Source organism: Oncorhynchus mykiss, chromosome 10 (genome assembly GCF_013265735.2).
Source record: "Oncorhynchus mykiss isolate Arlee chromosome 10, USDA_OmykA_1.1, whole genome shotgun sequence".
NCBI lineage: Eukaryota > Metazoa > Chordata > Actinopteri > Salmoniformes > Salmonidae > Oncorhynchus > Oncorhynchus mykiss.
The window spans coordinates 69,005,541-69,029,988 of NC_048574.1; the positions used below are offsets into that span (position 1 = coordinate 69,005,541).

Consider the following 24,448-nt stretch of genomic DNA (forward strand, 5'->3'; position numbering starts at 1 on the left):
GGTCTACTCAGCTCATTGACTTCCATTTGAAACAAGAAAAATAAGGGAGTAGAATATCTCTGATGCCACCACTGCAAATACCTTTTTATTTTCTACCTTTCAGTAAAAGGAAGCGAAGGGTTAATGGCTGACATCTTTGCAGTTCTCTAGCTTCGACAATGGTGTGCAGTGTCAGCATGGGAGTCATGCTGAAATAGAGACTTTGTCACAAAGGTTGTTCTCTCGCTTTCTTCTCATTGCTGTGCTGCTCTGCAGATGCTTGGGGGTGTGGTTCAGGTTGACCAATAAGAGCTTGCCATTGTAATGCATATGGACACATTATCTAGCAATGATTAATCCATTAACGTAGTAATGGATTGGGTTGAAGTGTTTAACTGACGTCTAGTTGTAACTGGTCTGCTAATACGTCATTCTCTGTCCTCCTCTGACTGCAGTTACGTAATATTGTTCATCCCAGGACCTGAGCAAACGCATCATGTCCCTAAATTATGGATTCAAAGGTCATTAGAATGTAGAACAGGGTTTCCCAAACTCGGTCCCGGGGCCCCCCTGGGTACACGTGTTTGCCCTTGCACTACACAGCTGATTCAGGACCGACTTTGGGAAACTGATGTAGAACACTGGATTTTAATTAATGTTCTGTGTTAGGATAAAGAATTTTTGATTTATAAAATCATAATCGTCTAATTAATCATGTATGATGCTGAATTATAGTGTTTTTTTTTTACCATTCATCCCAGAGCCTATACGGTTAGGTGCATAGTCTTATGTATGGTAGCAAACAATGTCCCCAATTCCCTCTTGCTTTCTGGATTATTTTCTGTTTATACTCCAATCACCGGGTTTTCCTCTTTGTCCACAGGGGTAATATGTTAACCAATAATGTTCTGTTTATCAAGTTCTCATTCCTGTGTGTTTACCATGAACCTGGGTGGTCAACCTAACCGCGCTTCTTAACACCCGGAAGCTAGCCGCACCAATGTACCTGAGGAAACACTGTTCAACTGACTCCACAAGGAGTCGCTAGAGTGCGATGACCCCTCCCTACCCGGCCAAACCCTCCCCCCAACCCGGATGACGCTGGCCCAATTGTGCGCCGCCCTATGGGACTCCTGATCATGGCCAGTTGTGATACAGCCCGGGATCAAACCCGGGTCTGTAGTGACGCCTCTAGCACTGCGATGCAGTGCCTTAGACCGCTGCGCCACTCGGGAGGCCCAGGGTCAGTTTTTCTAAGTCTTTTACATAAGGTGGCGTTTCTAGGTAGCTGAGCTGAAGAGGGAGAGAGGGAAAATACCCTGCTGTAAGGCAATACTCTTATCAGCCCCATTTGACCTTTAGTCCCTAGTTCACGTCACAACCCTCCCACTTCTGTCACCTCTGTATATTGACCGAGAGGCAAACTCTTCACTCCACATGTGCCAGCATTACGATTTGAACGGTTCTGGGACATCAGTCTATTCCAACGTGCTCAAACATTTTGTCCCCCTAAAAACACAATTTTTCATAGTGACATATTGTAGAGAATTAAGTTAGCTGCTAACATGGTTAAACCAGACTGAACACTACAGCCTGGTATGTTTAAACCTCTTTATCAATAGGCAATCAATCGCAATAAAGCCAACTATCTCACCTGGTCTGTCCCAATTTCATCAGGAACACCAGTTACCTTTTGACAGACTATCATGACTCTGGCTGTTAGCCAATTAAACTCTCCCACCTTAAGCCCCTGTCATCCACACCCTAACTCCTATTGGCTGAGAGCTGGTAACTGTGGGGTGAACAGAGTAAAAGAGCCCCAGTGGTGCCAAATACTCTGTGGTAGATAGCTATGTAAACTCAGCAAAAAAAGAAACAGCCCTTTTTCAGAACCCTGTCTTTCATAGATAATTCGTAAAAATCCAAATATCTTCACAGATCTTCATTGTAAAGGGTTTAAACACAGTTTCCCCATGCTTGTTCAATGAACCATAAACAATTAATGAACATGCACCTGTGGAACGGTCGTTAAGACATTAACAGCTTACAGATGGTATTTAAGGTCACAGTTATGAAAACATAAGACACTAAAGAGGCCTTTCTACTGACTCTGAAAAACACCAAAAGAAAGATGCCCAGGGTCCCTGCTCATCTGCGTGAACGTGCCTTAGGCATGCTGCGTGAGGACTGCAGATGTGGCCAGGGCAATAAATTGCAATGTCTGTACTGTGAGAGGCCTAAGACAGCGCTACAGGGAGACAGGACGGATAGCTGATCGTCCTCGCAGTGGCTGTCCACGTGTAACAACAACTGCACAGGACCGGTACATCCGATCATCACACCTGCGGGACAGGTACAGGATGACAACAACAACAACTGCCCGAGTTACACCAGGAATGCACAATCCCTCTATCAGTGCTCAGACTGTCTGCAATAGACTGAGAGAGGCTGGACTGAGGGCTTGTAGGCCTGTTGTAAGGCAGGTCCTCACCAGACATCACCGGCAACAACGTCGCCTATGGGCACAAACCCATAGGTCTTCACTGACGAGTTGCGGTTTTGTCTCACCAGGGGTGATGGTCTGATTCGAGTTTATAGTAGAAGGAATGAGAGTTACACCAAGGCCTATACTCTGGGGCGGGAGTGATTTGGAAGTGGAGGGTCTGTCATGGTCTGGGGCGGTATGTCACAGCATTATCGGACTGAGCTTGTTGTCATTGCAGGCAATCTCAACACTGTGCGTTACAGGGAAAACATCCCTTCCTGCAGGCTCATCCTGACATGACCCTCCAGCATGACAATGCCACCAGCCATTCTGCTCATTGTGTGCGTGATTTCCTGCAAGACAGGAATGTCAGGGTTCTGCCATGGCCAGCGAAGAGCCCAGATCTCAATCCTATTGAGCACGTCTGGGACCTGTTGGATCGGAGGGTGAGGGCTAGGGCCATTCCGCGCAGAAATGTCCGGGAACTTGCAGGTGCCTTGGTGGAAGAGTGGGGTAACATCTCACAGCAAGAACGGGCAATTCTGGTGCAGTCCATGAGGAGGAGATGCATTGCAGTAATTAATGAAGCTGGTGGACACACCAGGTACTGACTGTTACTTTTGATTTTGAACCCCTCTTTGTTCAGGGACACATTATTCCATTTCTGTTAGTCACATGTCTGTGGAACTTGCTCAGTTTATGTCTCAGTTGTTGAATCTTGTTATGTTCATACAAATATTTACACATGTTAAGTTTGCTGAAAATAAAAACAGTTGACAGTGAGAGGACATTTATTTTTTTGCTGAGTTTATGACAAAAGGTACCATTACACAATGAGTGGTGAATGTTGCCACATTGCACTGGGATTAATGAAATATTCCCATTAAATGTTGTATTGTAGTTACAACGTACTGTACTGGTAAATGTGTTGTTTTTCACAAATGTTAGAAGCTGTGCGCTGCTGTAGGGTTGATTTGGACATTGACTTTCTTGACAGTGAGTGGACTTTGGTTTGGCCCATGCTCCTGCACACAGTAACGCCTCTCTCTGTGGCAAGTCAGTAAAAAATCAAATAAATATGAGGATGCACAACTCCTTGTTTCAGGGTTAGGGCTGGCTCCCTGGGACTATAGTTTGGGCTCTCACGTCCTGCATTAAACCAATAGCTAGTCAAACGGATTTTAAACCACAGGATTAATAACAATGTAAGTACTCTCAGATATGATGACCTGTTAGATTTCGCTACACTCGGAATAACATCTGCTAACCATGTGTATGTGACCAAAACAATTTGATTTGATTTGACCAACATGGTTTAATTTTTTGTTGTTGTTGATTAAACCTAATATAGGTTTTGTAAATCTTGGTTTCTTTTTGAGATGTGTTGCACCATTTAATTTTCAACCTGGATTAGTTCATCTAAGATTCAATCTTTAAACTATGATTAGTTACATGTGTCATAATGGATTCACCATAGCAACGTGTTCTCATTCTATTTCTATGGAAACAAATTAGCACTGGTCATTGCTAGTTAGCTAGCAAATTAAGTTTGAAATACAGGCTATTAAAACTATACATTTTGGTCAAATTAGTTAGCTGGCTAGTTGACCTTTGCAATCATGGTATCCACAAGAGCGTTAATCACACTGAAAATGAAGCACATACACTGACATTTTATCAATTTAAACCTCTTGCAGGAGCAGTTCAGAATAATCCCTTATCTACATTTTAATTTCATTTTAAAACAATGGAGCAAGAAGATTTAAACTAAGAACAAAATTAAACTTAGTTTAGAAGAAGATTTAAATTTAACTAAGATTAATTTAAAACTAGGTTAAAAATGTGGTACAACAAGATTAATACTAAAACCTTGATTTAACCCAGTTTAAACCTTGATTAAACCCAGTTTGAGTTAATCCATGTTGGTGCAACCCACCCCTATATATAACTGATGTTTATTTGATCTGGTTGATTGTATAGATTATTATAATCAATGCTGTTCAGTTGTTATTATGATGTAATGTGTTTTCAAATATCACAAAATCCCTCCTGCCTCAACAATACGCTACACACTGCACAGGCTATTGTACTTTAGAAACTGAATCAACAAATTGACTGGCATATTTACTCAACGATTTCCTAAGTATGCACAGCATTTTCCTAAATTCCAAGGATGGTAAGAGAGAATAGATGCGGCAGTGTTGACATCCTTCCCTCTTCCTCCTTCACTGTCTGCAGTACCAGGGACCATGGTGGGAATGAAGCCCTCCGATACACCTCCTACCCTGGGGGTGAAGCTGCTGAGTGCTGGCTCAGCGGCCTGCATCGCTGACCTGGTCACCTTTCCCCTGGATACAGCCAAAGTCAGACTCCAGGTAATGGTTCACTGTCCACCTCCAGCCCTGAAGACTTGAGTCTGACCTCCTGTAACTCTGAATTTTACTAGCACCTCCTGTAACACTGATTCTTGTGGGGACCTCCGTTAATACTGACACTTGTGTACCCCAGATTCAGGGAGTGAAGGTGGCGTCGGAAGCTACCAAGGGCATCCGCTACAGGGGGGTGTTTGGGACAATCAGTACCATGATCCGGACGGAGGGGCCCAGGTCGCTGTATAACGGTCTGGTGGCGGGCTTACAGAGACAGATGTGCTTTGCCTCCATCAGGATTGGCTTCTATGACAACGTCAAAAACTTCTACTCTGGCGGAGCAGACAGTAAATTAGGATAATTCATCGGAGATATTAATCTGTGATGTTGCATATTTTGTACCAAGAGAAGAAGCATCATATAGTACCTCAATCATCATCCTTTCAGTACTTAACAAACCCTCGTACCCCGTCTGCCCCTGTCCTATCCCAGCTGCAAATATTGGTATCCGTATCTTGGCCGGCTGCACCACAGGGGCCATGGCTGTGTCTTTCGCCCAGCCCACGGACGTGGTGAAGGTCCGCTTCCAGGCCCAGGTCAACCTGACCGGGGTGGCTCGTCGCTACACGGGCACCATGCAGGCCTACAAACACATTTTCAACCACGAGGGCATCCGCGGGCTCTGGAAAGGTTAGTCAGTACAACCCTGGGCCCAATCGGTTGATTTGCAAGTAACACCAATCTCCATTGGTTGTGTTGCTGCTAACCTTGAGCCCCATTGATTGTGTTTGTCCGTAGTGGAACTGTTTGCATAGAAAATACCAAAGATTGTTGTCTATGTCACTGTCATTCAATGTCAGGGATGTACAGATATTGATTGGAGCAGATGCTGCAAAGTTGATGATCCCATAGGACAGAACTTGAGTGCACCTGAAAATAAAATTTGGCTTTGCAGGTTGTTGTTGAGTTTTCTTGAGCCTTTTACTAATGATAGACTAGTGGTTTAATTCTGGTATAACTATTGGGGTTATTAACCAACCGACCTGCTTCTTGTTCACTCCACAGGCTGTCTACCCAACATTACTAGGAACGCTCTGGTCAACTGCACAGAGCTTGTGACCTATGACCTCATCAAGGAGGCCATTCTTAGGCACAACCTGTTATCAGGTGAGTGGGTGCTATTGGTGCATACAGTCACAGCGAGACAGCTGACTGGGCAGAAGTCCACATGCCCTCTTGCTATTTTGTCCTTCATGTGTCTTGAAAGCCTGATAACAGTATACATATTGGTACATAATATTCTGTCCAGCTATGGAATAACACGGAGCTAACATTTATCTAAAGGATTTTTATTGCACCTTTCACAACAAAGCGGTATATAACAGAGATAATGATTTCCTGTAGGCCTCGAGACAGAGGCCTTATACAGTACAATGTATCTGCATGGCACTACTTGAATATTACCTTTAGTGTCAGCATTTCTGTTATACATCTGTGTTAATCAACTAGTTCATCTAAGATTCAATCTATAAACTATGATTAGTTACACGTGTCATAATGGATTCACCATAACAATATGTTCTCATTCTATTTCTATGGAAACAAGCCAGCGCTGCTCATTGCTAGCTAGCTAGCTAGCAAATTGAGTTTGAAATACAGGCTAGTAAAACGAATTGGGATTTTTGGTCGAATTAGTTAGCTGGCTAGTTGACTTTTACAAACATGGTATCCACAAAATCTAAAATCGTTAATCATACTGAAAATAGGTGCCCATTAATATCTTTGTGACAGTGTTTCAAAAGGGCTTGTGATGACCGTTTTCCCACAGATAACCTCCCGTGCCATTTTGCTTCTGCGTTCGGCGCCGGCTTCGTTACCACCTGCATTGCCTCTCCGGTGGACGTGGTGAAGACACGATACATGAACTCTCCGCCGGGCCAGTATAAGAGTGCCATCAACTGTGCCTGGACCATGGCCACCAAAGAGGGACCCACAGCCTTCTACAAAGGGTGAGCTCACAGACAGTCACACACACTGTACAAACAGACCGGTGTCCTTGTCTGTTGATAGAACAAGACAGTTGGATGTAGTTGTACATTTTAGAACTTAATGATATATCATTGATTTTCCTGTTTTGGGTGGTTACCTTGACACAGTAACTCTACCAGAGGAGGCTGGTGGGAGGAGATATAGGAGGACTGGCTCATTGTAATGGCTGGAATGTAATCAAACATATTGAAACCACGTTTGACTACGTTCCATTTATAACATTCTAGCCGTTACAATGAGCCCATCCTCCTATAGCTCCTCCCAGCAGTCACCTCTGAACTCTACTAAGCAAAACTTTGGAGCATTCGCAGGGATCTTTAGTTGAAAATCTTTAGTTGAAAGTCTCTCCCAGACCAACTAATGCCCTCTCTTGTTCCCTGTAGATTTGTGCCCTCATTTCTAAGGCTGGGCTCATGGAACGTTGTGATGTTTGTGTCGTTTGAGCAGCTCAAGAGAATCATGATGGTAGGAAAGCAGAAGATGGAGGACAAAAGTTAACTTCATTCCTACGTGCAAAGAGCCCTTTGCAATGATGGATTGACAAGTGCACAAACCCTAGCCATATTGAGTTGGACCCACAATGTAGTGTAGACTACAGGAACACTATGGACCACGATTCATAACGTTAAGATTCCTATGTGTTCGTCAGCATGTTGTATGAATAATGAGGAATCCTTTGTTAAAAAAGGAGTTGTGAAAGTGCATTTGAAGTGCATCTACCTTGGACAAGTTTTATTCTCTATTTTTATTTATTTTGACCTATACTTCTCCTACGGTCTCAAACCAGTCCTTGTGGACCTCTAGCTATTCTCTACAGTGTATTTAGCACACCTGCCAAATGTGAAATAATCAGCAAGCCGCTGTTCCTTTAAATCAGGTGTACTAGGGTTAGGATACAGTACTCGACTGCAGGGCTACCAGGACCGGGTAGAAAAAGGCTTCCCTTGTATTGTGTGCTTAAATTGAATCCCCAACAACTCCCGGTCGCCGGTTAAGGCAGCCCCCTCTGATTTAGAGGGGTTGGGTTGAATGCATTCAGATGTGCAGCTGACTATTTATCCCACTTTCCCTTCCCTTAATTCCCCCCCAACAAATGTAATATGTTATAGTTTAATAATTAGTATTTAGATGTTGGTAATTTGCAATATATTGAACTTTATAAATATGCTTATTTTGTTTGTCTGTGTTCATTACACGCTCCATTTAATCTCGGCCTGACAGCTGACAGTCATCACACACTCATCCGAAAACATCACATCAGAAGTTTAATTTATTAACACTGGACATGTGTCAGTCGTTACAAAGATCCATACTGGGTCTACAAAATGTCAAATCATCTTAAAAAAAAAAAAAAAAATCAGGGCCCACGGCCTATAAATAACAGACAAAATGCCATACAAAGTCAGCTTTCAGCAAAGACAATATTGTACGAATGTGTGGAATAGGCAGCGGCGTAATAACCAGTAATCTCAGCGCCACCTATTGAAATGTATTGACAACAACGACGGTATCAATTCAAACGCATTAAAACATGCACAGAGCTCTCAGTGTCTGAGTAAGTAGTACAACCACTGAGCATTAGGTAAACAAATTATTCCTTAGTTGTAAGTCTACTACGATATAAATTCCCTCTCTGGACACATATTTGATTCCTGAGCAAGAAGGACAAATACGAGAATGAGTAGGCAAAGTTATTATGAATACATGCGAGACGGCACTTGTTGACTTTGTTAAATTCAAACCTAGTTACCAGCTAGTTAATATTATTCACCAATCTCCATTTCCTCTAAAACTATTATGTAATTCCTTTCCATGTCCACTGAAAAGTACACAGCCAATCAACTACATAGAACTAGTGCCCTACTATTTTATTTCCCCTTTTGTCATATTTGAAGCATTGGAATGGTCATTATTTGTGGCAGAGGGTTGAATTCCAGTCACTTGGTCTTATTTATTTCTAAAAACTACTAAAGTCACTAATTTATACAAATAAAAAAAGAGGTGTGTAGATTGGGTCTAAACTAAGATCGAAGGGAAAGCTAGCTCAAAATGTCCCTTATAGATTTGGAAGTACGCTGTAGTGTATCGAGGTTCTGGTGGTCCCAATTAGGTCCAAGCGAGACCCGTTCAGTCAGTTGGTCGGTCAGTTACTTCTTGGACTATCCGTCATGGTGAGGGCGACGGCGGGGTCCAGCAGTTGAATCTTGATATTGTCGTGGAACTTTTCCCTGTAGTGGTTGAACTCCATTATGCTTTCGGGCTCCTCCTCCACCCAGAACTTATCAAACTTGTACACCAGGTAACCTGAAGTAGGGAGGCCAAGACAGACTTAGGGGTTTAGGTAGCCTGAAGCAGGGAGTTATCCCCTATGCTACTGACAAACAGAGTTGAGCGCGATTAGCATAAACTTACAGAACAGCTGATGGAGGTGCTGCAGTTGGGGTCTCCCAGACACCGTGTTGTAGAAGTGGGGTTTGAGAGCACCACTCTTCAGTAAACTGTACGCCATCTCCGTCAGGTTGATACCCACTATGGCATAGGAGTACCTGAAACATGACACACATATGATAATCATTAAAAGGCTATAAATGTTGTCAAAAGTAGGCTTACTTTGGGTGTGCTTGTTTTAGCTTGTTTGGGTCCCAGGTGGGCAGAGGTTTCACTTTAGGACTAATGGAAAAGTCTCAAATGTGGAAACTCTACCCACCCAGTACATTGGGCAAGCTAAAACAAACAACTATTGACAGACGTGTGAATATACTGAAATGTGCAACAGAACCATAGCTGACATATAAAGAGCAGAGTTCAACAGGCCATTCAACTCCTAAAATTAGGTAATTACGTAATCCTTACCCCAGTTTGGGATGGTTTGCGTGGGACAGCACTTGCCGAGCCTCTTCAGTGTAGTTCTCACTAAAGAACCTGTAATAAACAAGATACCAAATTTAAAAAGTTAAGAAATCTAGCTTAAACTTGAGAAAAAAATATACAACTTTTCAGAATACTGATGAGCAAGGTTAGATTGTTAAGGACTGGACAGTCATTCAGACAACATAACTCACACAAGGTTGGTTAGGCCCAACATGCCCATTCCTCGGAAGTCAGTCTTGGGGTCATCGCCTTGGAAACCAATGTCGCCCCACTGTTTGGTAACTCTGGACTCCAGTTTGACCTCGGGCATCAACAGGTCCCACAACTGTAGAGTCAGACAAGTCCATTCCTGTTAATACTTTACACTTACCTTTAAATAGAGATGATATTAAAAAGGTTGAAACAGTCATGTTGAATCATCTCATTCAGAAACATTCCACTGCTCCATGCTAGTCATTGACATAAAACAAATGAACGGCCACAGTACCTTCAAAAGCATTTCCTCGTGTTGGACTTTATCCGAGTCAAAATTCTCCTTCCTCAACTCTTCCACGGACGTGAATAAGTTCCTGTATCCCGTTATTTGTAAGAGACACAGCTTCAGATTCACCTTAAACCTAGGACCAAAGAGACACATATTAGTCATCAATACATACCATATAAAATCATCTATATAAAATATTAATAAAACTGTAAAAGGGTAACAAGACTGACGTGGGATCCCTCTGCGTTTTGACATTCTTTTCCCTCATGACAAGATCCAGATGCTTCTCCAAACCATCCTCCTCCACTTCCACAGCAGCTCTTAATAGCTGGAGAGAGGGAAGGAGAGAGGAAGAGAGAGGGAGGGGAAAAGGATGGAGGGACAGAGGAGAGAGATGGTGTGATTAGTTATCTCATCCATGGTAATAGCTCAGAGTTTGTGTTAGTACTCATAACAAGCACGATGATCACTGAGGTCAGATGATGGAACCACCAACTATGTATTACCTACTGCCTTAACTTTGTATGGGGGAAATGCCATAGTAACAGAGTGATGCTGAGACTCAGAATTGTTCATTTTAAAATGTATGCCAAACAAAAACTAATATTTGCAAAGTTAAGCAAACCATACAACTATGCACGATGACTTCCAACAGTGCAGATGCAAAGGTTTGGTAAGTGAATGACAACACCAACAGCACAAACCCTCATTTTATTACCAAACTTTGCATCTGCACTGTTCAACTAAATGTGTTACCATGGAAATGCCCACAAACTGTTGATAAGAATGTGCTTAGCATAACAAGAATAACAACCATCGCGGCACTGATCAATGGATTTGTTAAGTGGGTTAAATGTAACAGTTGATTGTGGTTGTCTGTATGATAACTAGTCAACCATGCATTCCTGCTTCAGTAAAAATCAAGTGAAAGGAATGATTACCAACATTTACCTTAGATTTGGAGTTCTTGAGTGAGTATTCTGAATGAAGAAAAATCAAATGACAGGTTAAAAACAGTTCAAAATGATAATGAATAGCACAACTGACAACTTGTTTTTCGTAAGGGTTGGGTAGTGTTCATTGGGCGTCGAATGGAGGAAAAACGCAGAGGACTATCTGGACTTGCCCAATTAGAGATGCCAATTGTTGTTTTTCCGTAACAAAACGCTTTAAAAACATGCTCTGTTACCCTAATGAACACTATTTAGCTCTAGAATGTAACCTCACCTGCTTTCGTTGTCCTGGGCGCCCCAGGCTTGTAGCCGGCACAAATCCTTTGCAGCTCGCATTTCCCTGTCACCTGTCTGATGAACCACTTCAGCCAGTATCTAAGGAAGGACGTGTAGAAGTATCCCCAGATGCTGCCGAACATGGTCTACAACATAAACATGTCAGCAAGAGTTCCAAATACAACAAGGCAAGTGAATAACACCATAATCATACGAGTCATCCAAGACACATACTGGTAGGACAGCAATGGGGAGCCGTGCCTCTTCTTCGAGACATTGACAAATGAGCACCCAGAAAGATTCCCCGTGTACTCCAGACAAGCCAATCGAATTATCCTTTAGTTGTATGCCGTGCAATGGAATTAATGGCTGGAGAAGAAAAAAAATCCAGCAATGGTAATGTCTCTGTAGTAGGAGCTAGCTATTGATACCTTCAAGCTATCAGTCTAAAGTACTGCAGGACCTCCCCAAAAACAATCATTGGCTAATCTGTACAAAACCCCATATTCAATGGGAACGGTTGATACGTAACTAATCTTAAAATGGCATGTCATCAGATAGGCCTAGGTGGTCATGTCAAGTCAATCACTGGAAAATTACCGTAGTAGTAACTTTCCACGGTGTCCCCCTCCCAAATGATCTAAATCTAACTGCAAGTATTTCACAATCATTGATTTGCTAGCAAGCCATCTGTTGAATGCTGTCCCAGGACAGTCATTTATTTAGCTAGGAGACCAAGCGTGATTCATTTAGCCAATTCGTGAGTCGTACAGCCTAGAAACCAGGTGCAGGCTGTGTCACTGCTGAACCAGGCTTGCCAGTGAGTAGAAGTGAAATGAGAGAACACGTTGCAACATGAACAGAAAGGCTCTATTGTAATTTGAACTCCTACTTTAGCAGGTGTCTTTACACAAATGTCTTTTGCTTGGCAAAATAACTGCTTTTGTTAGCCAACTGGCAGCTTGTCTTTTGTTTAGCAGCTAACGTTAGCTCCTAACTAACAGCTAGCTAGTCAGCTCGCAGTAGATAGTCTAATTTCAGCCACTGTGCCTCCACCGTAAAGCTTCAGCACAGTAGCTTGAGGTTTCTAAGTTGTTGGGGTACTAAAAATGTACAGTAATTTCATTGACCGGTACAACACTAACTAGCCTAGCTATAACAAACTGACTGTTCTGGAACAGTCTTCAACTGATAGCTTGCTAGCAAATCAATGACTGTGAAATACTTGCAGTTAGAGACCTAGATAATTAACCCCAGAAAGAAAGTCAACATGTGAATAAACACAGTTAGCTATACCTGGCTTTTAAGCGTTAGCTAGCTACCTAACGTTAGCTAGCTTAGCCACACATTCACAACAGGTTGTCAATATTTACCTCTAGTAATCAGGTGGATTATGTCAGCAATTACGCCTTGATTTGAGTGAAGATAGCAACAAATAGACCTAGTGGTGAGCGTTATTTACTTCAGCAATGACAAATTCCTCAGATTAAACTAAAAAAGATGTGTCCACTGAGGTAGTGATGTTGACAAGTCTTTTGGCTAACCTCTTCTTTGATTAATAGAATCTCGACGCACAAGTGTACCACTTTACCTTTGGCGCCACCTGTTGGGTTGGGGCATGGTGAGTTGACGGAATCCTGGGGTGTATTCAATACACAGATTCTGTTTCAAAACGTTTTGCAACAGAACAGAAACCTTGTACTCCAAACGCTCTTCAACGTGACATACAAGTTGTTGGGTTCTTAAACGGACGTTGTAGTTCCTTTTAATTGTATGGTTTCCACGTGTTGCCACTCCAATCTGAATAGTCTGCTAAGGGTTTGGCACAAGCTGCTATAAATGATAAATTCTGCTCTAAAGTGAACTGAAGTTTGTGGGGCTCCTTCCAACTTCTTCTATCCGCTTATTTTTATATTTAAGAGAGACACGACTGAACTACAACTTCTATTTAAGAACAAAACGTGACTCAACAACATTTAGAGTAAACTTTTTTACCTGCTAATTAATTCCACTCATCTGGTGTCCCAGGTCTAAATCAGTCCCCGATTAGACGGGAACAATGAAAAAAAACAGTGGAACAGGCTTCGAGGTCCAGAGTTGAATTTGAGGGCACTAACCTATTATAATAGCTGCATTTCCTATACTTCCCACACCAAGGTGCGGATGTTGCATAGGATGTATGGTGAAAATACTTCTCTAAAGAAACCATGGTCACTGGTCATAGGGATTAAGTTTAACAGCTCGACAAATTCCTTGAATTAGTAGTGTGTTCATATTTGATTGAAGTATGGAATCAGACATGTCAATCTCCCATTTTTAAACACTAATGTTTTGGCAAAAAAAACAAACATTGCATGTATGGATACTTTATCTATGAAATAGCTTTATCAATCTAGGTATCTTCAACTATGTATCTATATATTTTGATCAATAATGTATCTATATATTATATATTTTCATAGATTTATCTATATCTATATGGTATCTATATATGTCAATAGATTCCGATAGCACATTTGACCACATCAATCAAATAAAACTTTATTTGTCACTTGTGCCGAATACATCAAGTGTAGACCTTCCTATGAAATGCTTACTTACGTACAAGCCCTTAACCAACAATTCAGTTCAAGAAGAGTTAAGAAAATATTTACCAAATAGACTAAAATTAAAAATAATAATAAAAAGTAACACAATAAGAATAACAATAACGAGGCTATATACAGGGGGCACTGGTACCGAGTCAGTGTGCGGGGGTACAGGTTAGTTGAGATAATCTGTACATGTAGGTGGGGTGATGTGACTATGCATAGATAACAAACAATGAGTAGTAGCAGTGCACAAAAGGGGTGGGGGGTCAATGTAGATAGTCCGGTGGCAAATTTATTAATTGTTCAGCAGTCTTATGGCTTGGAGGTAGAAGCTGTTGAGGAGCCTTTTGGTCCTAGACTTGACGCTCCGGTACCACTTGCCGTGCGGTAGCAGAGAAAACAGTGTATAACTTGGGTGACTGGAGTTTCTGACAATTTTATGGGCTTTCCTCTGACACCGCCTATTATATAGGTCCTGGATGGCAGAAAGCTTGGCCCCAGTGATGTACTGGGCCGTACGCACTACCCTCTGTAGCACCTTAGGGTCAGATGCTGAGCAGTTACCATACCAGGCGGTGATGCAACCAGGATGCTCTTGATGGTGCAGCCGTAGAACCTTTTGACAAACTGGGGACCCATGCCAAATCTTTTCAGTCTCCTGAGGGGGAAAAGGTTTTGTCCTGCCCTCTTCACGACTGTCTTGGTATGTTTGGACCATGATAGTTCGTCTGTACAACACTTTGTGACATCATCTGATGTAAGAAGGGCTTTATAAATAAATACATTTGATTGATTGATTGATTGATTGGTGATGTGGACACCAAGGGACTTAATTAAAACTCTCGACACGCTTCACTACAGCTCCGTCGATGTTAAGGGGCCTGTTCGGCCCGCCTTTTCCTGTAGTCCACGATCAGCTCCTTTGTCTTGCTCACATTGACTGAGAGGTTGTTGTCCTGGCACCACACTGCCAGTTCTCTGACCTCCTCCCCATAGGCCGTCTCATCGTTGTCGGGGATCAGGCCTACCACTGTTGTGTCGTTAGCAAACTTAATGATGGTGTTGGAGTCGTGTTTGGCCACACAGTCGTTTGTGAACAGGGAGTACAGGAGGGGACTAAGTACACACCCCTGAGGGGCCCCCGTGTTAAGGATCAGCGTGGCAGACGTGTTATTGCCTACTCTTACCACCTGGGGGCGGCCCGTCAGGAAGTCCAGGATCCAGTTACAGAGGGAGGTGCTTAGTCCCAGAGTCCTTAGCTTAGTGATGAGCTTCATGGGCACTATGGTGTTGAACGCTGAGCTGTAGTGAATGAACAGCCTTCTCACATACAGTGTGGAGAACAAGTATTTGATACACTGCTGATTTTGCAGGATTTCCTATTTACAAAGCATGTTGAGGTCTGTAATTTATCATAGGTACACTTCAACTGTGAGAGGCAGAATCTAAAACAAAAATCCAGAAAATCACATTGTATGATTTTTAAGTAATTAATTCACATTTTATTGCATGACATAAGTATTGGATACATCAGAAAAGCAGAACTTAATATTTGGTACAGAAACCTTTGTTTGCAATTACAGAGATCATATGTTTCCTGTAGTTCTTGACCAGGTTTGCACACACTGCAGCAGGGATTTTGGCCCACTCCTCCATACAGACCATCTCCAGATCCTTCAGGTTTCGGGGCTGTCGCTGGGCAATACGGACTTTCAGCTCCCTCCAAAGATTTTCTATTGGGTTCAGGTCTGGAGACTGGCTAGGCCACTCCAGGACCCTGAGATGCTTCTGACGGAGCCACTCCTTAGTTGCCCTGGCTGTTTGTTTCGGGTCGTTGTCATGCTGGAAAACACAGCCACGACCCATCTTCAATGCTCTTTCAGAGGGAAGGAGGTTGTTGGCCAAGATCTCGCGATACATGGCCCCATCCATCCTCCCCTCAACACGGTGGAGTCGTCCTGTCCCCTTTGCAGAAAAGCATTCCCAAAGAATGATGTTTCCACCTCCATGCTTCATGGTTGGGATGGTGTTCTTGGGGTTGTACTCATCCTTCTTCTTCCTCCAAACACGGCGAGTGGAGTTTAGAGCAAAAAGCTCTATTTTTGTCTCATCAGACCACATGACCTTCTCTCATTCCTCCTCTGGATCATCTAGATGGTCATTGGCAAGCTTCAGACAGGCCTGGACATGCCCTGGCTTGAGCAGGGGGAACTTGCGTGTGCTGCAGGATTTTAATCCATGAGGGCGTAGTGTGTTACTAATGGTTTTCTTTGAGACTGTGGTCCTAGCTCTCTTCAGGTCATTTACCAGGTCCTGCCGTGTAGTTCTGGACAGATCCCTCACCTTCCTCATGATCATTGATGCCCCAAGGGGTGAGATCTTGCATGGAGCCCCAGACCGAGGGTGATTGAGCGTCATCTTGAATTTCTTCCATTTTCTAATAATTGTGCCAACAGTTGTTGTCTTCTCACCAAGCTGCTTGCCTATTGTCCTGTAGCCCATCCCAGCCTTGTGCAGGTCTACAGTTGTATCCCTGATGTCCTTACACAGCTCTCTCGTCTTGGCCATTGTGGAGAGGTTGGAGTCTGTTTGATTGAGTGTGTGGACAGGTGTCTTTTATACAGGTAACGAGTTCAAACAGGTGCAGTTAATACAGGTAATGAGTGGAGAACAGGAGGGATTCTTAAAGAAAAACTAACAGGTCTGTGAGAGCCGGAATTCTTACGGGTTGGTAGATGATCAAATACTTATGTCATGCAATAAAATGCTAATTAATTACTTTAAAAAAATACAATGTGATTTTCTGGATTTTTGTTTTAGACTCTGCCTCTCACAGTTGAAGTGTACCTATGATAAAAATTACAGACCTAAACATGCTTTGTAAGTAGGAAAACCTGAAAAATCGGCAGTGTATCAAATACTTGTTCTCCCCACTGTAGGTGTTCCTTTTGTCCAGGTGGGAAAGGGCAGTGTGGAGTACGATTGAGATTGCATCATCTGTGGATCTGTTATGGTATGTGGATCTGTGGATCTGTTGCGGTATGTGAATTGGAGTGGGTCTAGGGTGTCCGGGAGGATGCTGTTGATGTGACATATATGTTGTGGTGTGTTTAAATTGTAATTAAAAGGTCCAATGAAGCAATTCCAATGAAACAATTCTGGAAAACAATTAAGTACCTTACTGTGATTGTTTTAAATTTAAAATGTAAAAAAAAAAAAAATTGCTTCTTAGTGAAGAGCATTTTCTCAAGGAAAAATTTTGGTAGGACAGTCTGGGAGTGGTTTGCATGGGGAGGGGAAATCTTAAAACTAGCTGTTATTGGCAGAGAGGTCTGGAACTCTCTTTCTTATTGGTCTATTAACTAATTTACCACTTGGTAATGTCACCACAGAAGGCCAAAACTCCATCCCACGAAAACAGGCTGAAATTTCAGTTGACCTTTTTTAACAGCTTTTACACTCAAAGGGTTTTGTCCGTTTCACAGTATTACTACTGTGGAAATATATAGACATATATATATATATACAGTACCAGTCAAAAGTTTGGGCACACCCACTCATTCCAGGGTTTTTCTTTCTTTTTACTATTTTATACATTATAGAATAGTAGTGAAGACATCACAACTATGAAATAACACATATGGAATCATGCAGTAACCAAGAAAGTATTAAAAAAAATTAAATATATTTTATATTTGAGATTCTTCAAATAGCCACCCTTTGCCTCGATGACAGCTTTGCACACTCTTGGCACTCTCTCAACCAGCTCCATAAGGAAAGCATTTAAGGTGTGCCTTGTTAGAAGTTAATTTGTGGAATTTCTTTCCTTCTTAATGTGTTTGGGCCAATCAGTAGTGTTGTGACAAGGTAGTGGTGGTTTACAGAAGATAGCCCTATTTGGTAAAACACCAAGTCCATATTATGGCAAGAACAGCTCAAATAAGCAAAGAGAAACAAAGGTCCATCATTACTTTAAGACATGAAGGTCAGTAAATACGGACAATTTCAATACATTTTTAAGTTTCTTCGAGTGAAGTTGCAAACACCATCAAGCGCTATGATGAAACTGGCTCTCGTGAGGACTGCCACAGGAAAGCAAGACCCAGAGTTACCTCTGCTGCAGAGGATAAGTTTATTAGAGTTAATGGCACCTCAGATTGCAGCCCAAATAAATGCTTCACAGAGTTCAAGTAACAGACACATCTCAATATCAACTGTTCAGAGGAGACTGTTTGAATCAGGTCTTCATGGTCGAATTGGTATATAGAAATCACTACTAAAGTCACCAATAAGAAGAAGAGACTTGCTTGGGCCAAGAAACATGAGCAATGGACATTAGACCAGTGGAAATCTGTCCTTTGGTCTGACGCTGTGTCTTTGTGAGACGCGGAGTAGGTGAACAGATGATCTCCGCATGTGTATTTCCCACCGAAAGGCATGGAGGAGGTGGTGTTGGTGATGGTGACACTGTCTGTGATTTATTTAGAATTCCAGGCACACTTAACCAGCATGGCTTCCACAGCATTCTGCAGCGATACGCCATCCCATCTGGTTTGCGTTTTTCCCATTTGGGACTGTCATTTGTTTTTCAACAGGACAATAACCCAACACACTTCCAGGCTGTGTAAGGGCTATTTGACCAATGAGGAGAGTGATGGAGTGCTGCATCAGATGACCTGGCCTCCACAATCACCCGACCTCAATCCAATTGAGATGGTTTGGGATGAGTTGGACTGCAGAGTGAAGTAAAAGCAGTCAACAAGTGCTCAGCATTTGTGGGAACTCCTTCAAGACTGTTGGAAAATACTTCCTCATGAAGCTTGCCAAAAGTGTGCAAAGGGTGGCTACTTTTTAAGAATTTGTTCAACACTTTTTTGTTACTACATGATTCCATATGTGTTATTTAATAGTTTTGATGTCTTCACTATTATTCTACAATGTAGAAAATAGTAAAAATAAAGAAAAACCCTGCAATGTGTAGGTGTGTCCAAACGTTTGACCGGTACTCTATATAAGACTGCGATCGGCCTTTAAGGTTTGTATCACAGGCCTCAGTGGCTGCTGTCTCATCTAATCATCTTCCCTGGGCTTCTTAGGGCCAGAGGTCAACCCTACACTATTACTGAGTCCAATAGGAAAGGTGAGCTATTCTCTCTGTGTGTGTGTGTGTGTGTGTGTGTGTGTGTGTGTGTGTGTGTGTGTGTGTGTGTGTGTGTGTGTGTGTGTGTGTGTGTGTGTGTGTGTGTGTGTGTGATCAGAGACACACTGAAATACAGTAGGATGACATTACCAACCATGTCTTAATGTTATAATCCCTTCAGACGGTTGGTTACAATGCTACACTCACTACGTGTCTCACATTGACCCGGTACCCCCTGTATATAGCCTCGTTATTGTTATCTTATTGTGTTACTTTAAATGGTTTACTTTAGTTTATTTGGTCAATATTTTCTTAACTCTATTTCTTGAACTGCATTGTTGGTTAAGGGCTTGTAAGTAAGCATTTCACAGGTAAGGTTGTATTCAGCGCAGGTGACTAATACAATTTGATTTGATTTGAAATTGTAAACATTCCAACTATTTAGTTTATTGACAGAAATGAAGAAAACATTGACATTCAATACTACAATACTATACCAGTAATTCCTACCATGATTTACAAAACGTGTCATAATACCATCATAACACAGTGTTGGTGCTATCTGGTATTCTTGGGATGTCAATACCCAAACCATAACCTTAACTATCACCATAACTGTAACGTCTGCTCCCAACTCACACCCTCAAACACCTAGATCCCCTGAACGCAGCTCACTCTCCAGCCCACTCAAACACCTAGATCCCCTGAACGCAGCTCACTTTCCAGCCCACTCAAACACCTAGATCCCCTGAACGCAGCTCACTTTCCAGCCCACACCCTCAAACACCTAGATCCCCTGAACGCAGCTCACTCTCCAGCCCTCTCAAACACCTAGATCCCCTGAACGCAGCTCACTCTCCAGCCCACTCAAACACCTAGATCCCCTGAACGCAGCTCACTTTCCAGCCCACTCAAACACCTAGATCCCCTGAACGCAGCTCACTTTCCAGCCCACACCCTCAAACACCTAGATCCCCTGAACGCAGCTCACTTTCCAGCCCACTCAAACACCTAGATCCCCTGAACGCAGCTCACTTTCCAGCCCACTCAAACACCTAGATCCCCTGAACGCAGCTCACTTTCCAGCCCACACCCTCAAACACCTAGATCCCCTGAACGCAGCTTACTTTCCAGCCCACACCCTCAAACACCTAGATCCCCTGAACGCAGCTCACTTTCCAGCCCACACCCTCAAACACCTAGATCCCCTGAACGCAGCTCACTTTCCAGCCTACTCAAACACCTAGATCCCCTGAACGCAGCTCACTTTCCAGCCCACACCCTCAAACACCTAGATCCCCTGAACGCAGCTCACTTTCCAGCCCACTCAAACACCTAGATCCTCTGAACGCAGCTCACTTTCCAGCCCACACCCTCAAACACCTAGATCCCCTGAACGCAGCTCACTTTCCAGCCCACACCCTCAAACACCTAGATCCCCTGAACGCAGCTCACTTTCCAGCCCACTCAAACACCTAGATCCTCTGAACGCAGCTCACTTTCCAGCCCACACCCTCAAACACCTAGATCCCCTGAACGCAGCTCACTTTCCAGCCCACACCCTCAAACACCTAGATCCCCTGAACGCAGCTCACTTTCCAGCCCACACCCTCAGACACCTAGATCCCCTGAACGCAGCTCACTTTCCAGCCCACACTCTCAAACACCTAGATCCCCTGAACGCAGCTCACTTTCCAGCCCACACCCTCAAACACCTAGATCCCCTGAACGCAGCTCACTTTCCAGCCTACTCAAACACCTAGATCCCCTGAACGCAGCTCACTTTCCAGCCCACACCCTCAAACACCTAGATCCCCTGAACGCAGCTCACTTTCCAGCCCACACTCTCAAACACCTAGATCCCCTGAACGCAGCTCACTTTCCAGCCTACTCAAACACCTAGATCCCCTGAACGCAGCTCACTTTCCAGCCCACACCCTCAAACACCTAGATCCCCTGAACGCAGCTCACTTTCCAGCCCACACCCTCAAACACCTAGATCCCCTAAACGCAGCTCACTTTCCAGCCCACACCCTCAAACACCTAGATCCCCTGAACACAGCTCACTTTCCAGCCCACTCAAACACCTAGATCCCCTGAACGCAGCTCACTTTCCAGCCCACACCCTCAAACACCTAGATCCCCTGAACGCAGCTCACTTTCCAGCCCACACCCTCAAACACCTAGATCCCCTGAACGCAACTCACTTTCCAGCCCACACCCTCAAGCACCTAGATCCCCTGAACGCAGCTCACTTTCCAGCCCACACCCTCAAACACCTAGATCCCCTGAACGCAGCTCACTTTCCAGCCCATACCCTCAAATACCTAGATCCCCTGAACGCAGCTCACTCTCCAGCCCACACCCTCAAACACCTAGATCCCCTGAACGCAGCTCACTTTCCAGCCCACACCCTCAAACACCTAGATCCCCTGAACGCAGCTCACTTTCCAGCCCACACCCTCAAACACCTAGATCCCCTGAATGCAGCTCACTTTCCAGCCCACACTCTCAAACACCTAGATCCCCTAAACGCAGCTCACTTTCCAGCCCACACCCTCAAACACCTAGATCCCCTGAACGCAGCTCACTTTCCAGCCCACTCAAACACCTAGATCCCCTGAACGCAGCTCACTTTCCAGCCCACACCCTCAAACACCTAGATCCCCTGAACGCAGCTCACTTTCCAGCCCACACCCTCAAACACCTAGATCCCCTGAACGCAGCTCACTTTCCAGCCCACACCCTCAAGCACCTAGATCCCCTGAACGCAGCTCACTTTCCAGCCCACACCCTCAAACACCTAGATCCCCTGAACGCAGCTCACTTTCCAGCCCATACCCTCAAATACCTAGATCCCCTGAACGCAGCTCCCTCTCCAGCCCACACCCTCAAACACCTAGATCCCCTGAACGCAGCTCACTTTCCAGCCCACACCCTCAAATACCTAGATCCCCTGAACGCAGCTCACTTTCCAGCCCACACCCTCAAACACCTAGATCCCCTGAACGCAGCTCACTTTCCAGCCCACACCCTCAAACACCTACACCCCCTGAACGCAGCTCACTTTCCAGCCCACACCCTCAAATACCTAGATCCCCTGAAAGCAGCTCACTTTCCAGCCCACACCCTCAAACCCCTAGATCCCTGGAACGCAGCTCACTTTCCAGCCCACACCCTCAAACACCTAGATCCCCTGAACGCAGCTCACTTTCCAGCCCACACCCTCAAACACCTAGATCCCCTGAACACAGCTCACTTTCCAGCCCACACCCTCAAACACCTAGATCCCCCGAACGCAACTCACTTGCCAGCCCACACACAAACACCTAGATCCCCTGAACGCAGCTCACTATCCAGATCCTAATCACCTGAATTCTATTCACTTGTTCACACACCTGTATGTCATTATCACACACTATTTAGTTCAGTTCTTTGCACCCCATCACTGTGAGGTATTGTTTGTTTTGTGACACACGTCTTTCGGAGCACTGGGCTTCCCTGTGATTTACTCCTCCTGTGTTGGATAGTTTTTGCCTGCCTCACTAATGACGCCTTTTGCCTATTCCCTGCCTGTACTTTACCCTATCGGATTTCCTGTTACCTACCTATTGCCCGATCTCCCGGACTACGTTACTAGCCTTTTCCCTGCCTGTACTGTTTCCCTTTTGGACCCCCTGTGTATGACCTTCTGCCTGCCCCTGGACCCTGCTACCTGCCTCCTCCTGTGGTCCTTTGCAATAAACACCTGCTGCGCCCTGCGCTTGAAACCAGCTCTCTTTCTCCCCTCGTGTTCATTACAATAACCCTTACCTTAACCATTTTACATTTCAACTTCAACGGGGTGATGTCATAGTTGGACTTCCAAAGGATCCCAGGGAGCAATGATCCATAACACAGTGTCTTGGCGGTGAGGATTGGGGACATGACAGGGAGGACAACACATGGAGGAGATACTGAATCAGATTCATTTGACCTGGAAATCTAGACTAAAGCCATTGTCCCCCTGAGTGCACTGCTGTCGAACAGCACCACATGTACTGTACTGTCACAGTGAAACATCTTCACATCTCCACTGCATACAGTACAGGCAGTGGCGGATTTAGGCATAGGCAACATGGGAAGCCGAGCGGAGCGACATCTTGCCGGGGGCAGCATGGGGTGCCCGCACAAAAAAAACAATATATAATAATATTCCAAATTTGTGACATTTGCGTGATTGGTTTTCTATGCACATCACATCAATGATATCATGTAACCGTGTGGGACTGTGGGTCAATTAACCTTGTCGGAGTGGGCGTCATGATTCTAGTTTGTGAGCTAGGCAGGCTACTGCCTGGGAAGGTCTTCCACTCAGAGGTACAAGATGGGGAGGAAGCGGGGGTAGGTTGACCTCAAGTCTCCCCACTGGAAGCCTGGGGTAGTGGGAGCAGGGGAATCTATCAAATAGCCCACCTCTAACAGTGTACAGTACTAATGCAATTAGTTGTGAAATTTAGTTGGTGTGTTTCTTGTTTGAAGTGCAATAGTGTAATAATCAGGTTCTCTTCTTTATAAGTGTGTTATTCTATTTGTCTATTTGTGTGATTTAATTTAATTTGTGTGTATTTTTGTTAGGAATAGGGTAATAGTGTAATTCGATTCTCTTTTATTTGTATTTATATATTACAATTTGTTTCTATTTGTCTTTGTTACTTCTTTTTGATATTTACGAGTCTTATTTTTGTATATATATTTATTTGTATATAGTTTTAAATGTTTTGATGATTTATTTGTGTTCCAAATGTCTGAATAAAAATGACAGTACAGAATGGTGCTTTTTTGTTGTTGGGGGGGTTCGCCCAGGGAGCCATACAAGCTAGAACCGCCACTGAGTACAGGGCATAATTATGGTGTTTTTCCCCTTCAGTGCAAGTGCATGCATAGTCACATCCATATCCAGGGATGGAAATGGATAGTGTATAGCCACTGCCTCAACACAGCACTACAGACAGTGTTGCAGTGACACTGTCTGTGGCCTATAGATTGTTGTTCTCATTCAGCAAGCAATGCCATATGGGTGATACCACAGCAGGAAATAACTAGCCTATCATATGTAATTACATGCTGCTTTCTCTATGTTTGATGTCTGATGTCCCTGCAATTCTGTGTCCTCCTGTCTTTCATACCATCCTGTGTCCTCTCTTTCATAAAAAAAAAAATTCCACATTATTTTTTTCCTTTTCTCTTTTACAGTCATTGAGCATCCCGA

General features: G+C 43.8%; 2 protein-coding genes across 3 annotated transcripts; one reads left to right on the forward strand and one right to left on the reverse strand.

The window, feature by feature from the left end:
- The first annotated feature begins 3,516 nt into the window (after window positions 1-3,516).
- LOC110498443 (mitochondrial uncoupling protein 2) lies at window positions 3,517-8,049 on the forward strand. Its single transcript, XM_021575060.2, has 7 exons — window positions 3,517-3,669; window positions 4,703-4,839; window positions 4,973-5,180; window positions 5,326-5,523; window positions 5,899-6,000; window positions 6,662-6,842; window positions 7,266-8,049. Exons 2-7 carry the CDS (start codon window positions 4,714-4,716, stop codon window positions 7,378-7,380), a joined length of 930 nt encoding a protein of 309 aa, XP_021430735.2. The 5' UTR covers window positions 3,517-3,669; window positions 4,703-4,713; the 3' UTR covers window positions 7,381-8,049.
- An 87-nt stretch (window positions 8,050-8,136) lies between these two features.
- On the reverse strand, window positions 8,137-13,034 carry LOC110498446 (ELMO domain-containing protein 2). 2 transcript variants are annotated; one of them, XM_021575068.2, is made up of 10 exons: window positions 12,840-13,030; window positions 11,701-11,835; window positions 11,465-11,612; window positions 11,189-11,217; window positions 10,468-10,565; window positions 10,241-10,370; window positions 9,945-10,078; window positions 9,736-9,804; window positions 9,295-9,428; window positions 8,137-9,186 (listed from the first exon to the last, which is right to left on the reverse strand). In XM_021575068.2, exons 3-10 carry the CDS (start codon window positions 11,607-11,609, stop codon window positions 9,026-9,028), a joined length of 900 nt encoding a protein of 299 aa, XP_021430743.2. In that variant the 5' UTR covers window positions 11,610-11,612; window positions 11,701-11,835; window positions 12,840-13,030; the 3' UTR covers window positions 8,137-9,025. The 2 variants fall into 2 exon arrangements, with proteins under 2 accessions (XP_021430743.2, XP_021430740.2); XM_021575065.2 differs by lacking the exon at window positions 11,701-11,835 and having other exon boundaries at window positions 12,840-13,034.
- Window positions 13,035-24,448: the final 11,414 nt, after the last annotated feature.

What these genes read in the sequence shown, in the direction of transcription:
- LOC110498443 (XM_021575060.2), top strand. Translation starts at nt 4,714, where the DNA reads ATGGTGGGAATGAAGCCCTCCGATACACCTCCTACCCTGGGGGTGAAG. An exon ending in CAGCCAAAGTCAGACTCCAG is followed by an intron (nt 4,840 to 4,972) that starts GTAATGGTTCAC and finishes TGTGTACCCCAG; the next exon opens with ATTCAGGGAGTGAAGGTGGC. An exon ending in CTACTCTGGCGGAGCAGACA is followed by an intron (nt 5,181 to 5,325) that starts GTAAATTAGGAT and finishes GTCCTATCCCAG; the next exon opens with CTGCAAATATTGGTATCCGT.
- LOC110498446 (XM_021575065.2), bottom strand. Translation starts at nt 11,609, where the DNA reads ATGTTCGGCAGCATCTGGGGATACTTCTACACGTCCTTCCTTAGATAC. An exon ending in TTGGGCCTAACCAACCTTGT is followed by an intron (nt 9,805 to 9,944) that starts GTGAGTTATGTT and finishes TGTTTATTACAG; the next exon opens with GTTCTTTAGTGAGAACTACA. An exon ending in GCACCTCCATCAGCTGTTCT is followed by an intron (nt 9,187 to 9,294) that starts GTAAGTTTATGC and finishes TCCCTACTTCAG; the next exon opens with GTTACCTGGTGTACAAGTTT.